This window comes from Cyprinodon variegatus, unplaced genomic scaffold, assembly GCF_000732505.1.
Source record: "Cyprinodon variegatus isolate N-32 unplaced genomic scaffold, C_variegatus-1.0 Scaffold285, whole genome shotgun sequence".
Classification (NCBI taxonomy): domain Eukaryota; kingdom Metazoa; phylum Chordata; class Actinopteri; order Cyprinodontiformes; family Cyprinodontidae; genus Cyprinodon; species Cyprinodon variegatus.
This window is the reverse complement of record NW_015150738.1, coordinates 875358-879472: the sequence shown is the minus strand read 5'-3', so window position 1 is coordinate 879472 and position 4115 is coordinate 875358. Positions and strand designations below refer to the sequence as shown.

General features: G+C 36.6%; 1 protein-coding gene across 1 annotated transcript in view; it reads left to right on the top strand.

Annotated features, from left to right (window-relative positions):
* The first annotated feature begins 456 nt into the window (after positions 1-456).
* ipo7 (importin 7) overlaps positions 457-4115 on the top strand; it is a 15235-nt gene continuing 11576 nt past the window's right edge. Inside the window, exons 1-2 of the mRNA XM_015383469.1 lie at positions 457-653; positions 3762-3843. Of these exons, the coding sequence (XP_015238955.1) occupies positions 570-653; positions 3762-3843 (166 nt within the window). The 5' untranslated portion in view covers positions 457-569. The remainder of the gene's footprint in view (positions 654-3761; positions 3844-4115) is intronic.

The window sequence follows — 4115 nt, the reverse complement described above, 5'->3', positions numbered from 1 at the left end:
TTTAAATAACAGTTTATATTTAATAGGGAGGAAAAATAATGATAAAGTGAAGGATGTGGAGAAAAAGAAATTGTAAAACATGTATTGATGAACTGTAAAACTTATGAACATGAAAGGGAGAAATTTAGAAGGATGGTTGGAAGGACAGGCCAAGAATGGAGTTTTAAAAGAATATTGGGAAATGAAGGAAATATAAAGGATATTCACAGATTAAGGAAAGCATTATTTATTTATCTACAGAATACAAAATAAAAAAATTCAATTTGATGTAAGGTAATGTTGCTACACACTCATGTACAGTAAGTGGCGGTATGGACCTTAAAGTTGCTTGCGATCCACCATATTAGAAAAGAAGAAGAACAAGCTATCTTAAACTACAACTCCCACATTTTTTCAGCTGTAGCCGGATGCTCTTGTTACACAAATTTGGCGCTGATCTATCCGGGTACTTCATTCACTGCTTCCTTTCGCGCCGGGTAGCCGGAGAGCCGTGCGTCCATGTGCGCAGTGACTGGGAACTGATAGACCTCTGAGATATTAAAATCCGAGCCGCAAACAGAGTTTTCGCGATGGATCCCGAGTCTTTGGTCGAGGCCCTTCGGGGGACGATGGATCCCAACCTGCGGGAGGCCGCAGAGCGACAGCTGAACGAGGTAAAAAGTTTAGGTTAGCTGTTGGTGGTGATGTCAGTTTGTGGCGCGGGCTCAGGCCTCGGTCCTCCGCAAACCTAAAGATGCAACAGACGCACACCGGGCTCTGCTGTCGCTAACTTGACATATTGAAAATTTAATCTTTGACGGCTTATTCACAGCTCATTCCCAATATTTACTATTTATCTCTTCATTACCACATTTACGCCCTGTTTTTATTTTACGGCGATGACGATAAAAGCCACTAGCTTAATTTGAAGCCAGCTGTGTGGCTAATGCTAACCAAGTTAACCAATTCTGGGCTGGTAATTTATAAAACCACAGAGTATGACAGACGCCCAATAGGTTCGAGATCACATATTTGGTTTATCTGGTAACACATAAAGCTACAGGAATCACCGTAGGAGTGTTTTGTCGGGGGGGTATATCAACAGCAGGACTGCTAGCCGTGCGGCTACATCAGTTAGCTCCGCTACATAGCTTTCTCTGCTGCTCACGTGTCACCGTGAAACGATGGGAGCAGAACACAATGCTGCTTAGGATCAAATAAAACATTACTCTGATCATTGGAAATCTGTTGTTTGTTTCTATCTCTTTACTCGACGAGTTGGTGAATAATTAGCAGCTTTATATATCAAACAAATGCAATTCAGCTCAGTTAAAGTTCGCCGTCGACCCTGAATCCGCCTGTTAAATGTCCTTCTTAAAATCTTAAGAGTATAGGAAATATTGACTATAACTAGCAGGGAGTGTGGGGTGTTATTTGTCTGAATGGTTTGCAACTTACTGTTTTCATTTAATTAACAGAGCTGTGTGTATATTTAAAAAAACAAACATTGAGTGTTGTTTAGAGGTTTTCCACTATACTAATGGTGATTACAGATTAGATAGACCTGGATGTTGCTGGAAAGCTATAATCTGGAAAAGCAACAATCCATCAATTATAGTTGGGAGAAAATTTTTATAAATAAGACTCCCAAAAAAGTTTGGTATGTTTATGCTGGTGAAGATTATCAGTCATCCAGGTCTGAGTCATTAAAAATTTTTTTTTAAAAGTTTGGTATGTTTATGCTGGTGAAGATTATCAGTCATCCAGGTCTGAGTCATTAAAAATTTTTTTTTTGAAACAATCCACTGGACTTGGTTTCTGAGTTTGAAGATGTTTCGCTTCCCATCCAGGAAGATTTTCCGATTCAAAATGTCAGGAATAATGTTGAGTTTGAGGCTGGGCTACTGTATAAATCCTTAAACTCAACACTATTCCTAGCATTTTGAATTGGAAAAAGCTTCCTGGATGGGAAACTCTGAAACCAAGTCCAGTGGATTGTTTTTAATAATTTTGGAATGATTTGGTATGTTTATTTTGGAGTGGGAGGTAGTGGCATTAGAGTTAAACAGTATTTGAAGTTTGAGATGGATCCAAAATCTAAACAAAAATCAGCTGAAGTGTGTTAACAGTTGAAATATTGAGTGTTTGCTTCAGTTCCTCTGTTTAGTAAAACATCTTAATACCTACAACACCTCCCTGATCTCGGTTTAAAAAAGACTGTTACCACGTTAAAGGATACAAGCAGATTATATTTTAGGCTTAACAAAGAAGGATTCAAGTAAAAATCATATTATATTTGGACGTTACTATTTAGGTTTTGATTTTTATTATTATTATTATTTTTATTTTATTTTTTACATCAACACACTTAAGATTTCTATCAACAATCAAAATGATGACAAATGTTCATGTTTTGCTCTTGAAAGTCAAACATCTCGAGATTATTTTTGGCAGTGCTCAGGGCAAGTTTTTTTTTTTTTTTCCTCTCTCTCTTACACCCACATATGCGTTGATGGTGATGGTTCACTTGAATACCACAGATGAGAATACTGAGTGTGTCCGACACAGCCTATCTGAATTACAGCCTATCTGAATTACATTTAAACAATTTGTCTAAAGAGATTGGAATATATGTCCAATCATACACTTAATTTTCTTTAAAAAAAAATGCTACTAGTTGTGAATAATTTAATGATTCACGATGCTGCTGTCCAAGGTTAAAAGTGATTGTTGAAACCAACTGGATTGAATTATAAAATCTGTAAAATAACAGAACAAATCGTTAATCTTTTCTAAACTATTACTGCTGTTTTTGTCGAGACACTAATGGACTGAATAGAGTCCTAGAACAGCAGGAAGACTGAGTCATTTACTAATGCTTAAGTGTAAATGTTGGAGAGAGCTTGGCATATCACTGTAGTTTTTGCTTAACATTTGCTTCCAAACATGCATACATTTTCTTCTACAGTCAATGTACGTAATGACTGTATCAATCTTTAAAATGTGATCATAACTTTAATGAAAGGAGTGCTACCACAGGGCATTCATCCCTGCTGCCATCAGACTATACAATGCAACACTACAAAGTCAATAACTTCTGCAATTACTGTTTAATACCCTGTGCAATAATCAGTTTTTTTAATATTCTATACCCAGTGCAATAGCTATATTGCAATAAACTTGTATAATAATACTGCTAAATAAGAGACTTTTATAAGTGTGTGTGTGTGTGGACACACTGTATATACCCCTTTTCCACCTTTTGGCACCTCCTTTTTCTTTTTGACAATTGAGCCAATGTAGCGAGTAGATTTCTCCACTGTGAGATCAATAAAATCAATCAAATTGGTATTTTTTAAACTAGTTTTTAAATTGTTATGACCCAATTGAACTGTTCTATAAACATACATTTTCATCTTGCCATATGTAGTGAGGACCATGTGATGAACCATTATAACTTCAGTTGATTATCATTTCAATCCCTTCCATGTTCTTAACCTAAACTCTATTTACACTTTAGTCCTAAACTTTAGCAAAAAAAAGAAAAGGGATTGAGGACCAGCAACATGTCCTGGATTTGCAGGTGAGATCTGAAAAACGGTCCTCAGAACAGGATCACGCAACAGTCCTTCAAAACTTGGCTAATTGTTTGTTCACGGTACATTCAGCAACAGTCTAACCGTATAAGCATCCTAATGGCTTATTTTCAAGACGTTCAGCGCGTTCATGTGTGACTGTTATTGTTTTTTTTTCTAATTTTCTCTCCCTGATCTGATTTCCAGGCTCACACCCAGGTAAACTTCATGTCCACTCTGCTGCGCGTCACCATGACTGATCAGCTGGATTTGCCGGTTAGGCAAGCAGGTGAGGCTGTATCCGGCTGTTATAGACACAACAAGAGCCAGCTCTGAATATGCTATAGTTGTCATTTGGTAACCGTGTGATTAATGTCACAATAAAATTTCAGAATAACATCTGGGAAATAACCATGAATGAAATGGGGATCAGGACCCTTGAGCACAAAACCAGCAATGAATGTTTTTAATTAAAAAACACACATGGGCTTCATTTTCCTCAGAGGAAATTTCAATTTTCATATATATATATATATATATATATATATATATATATATATA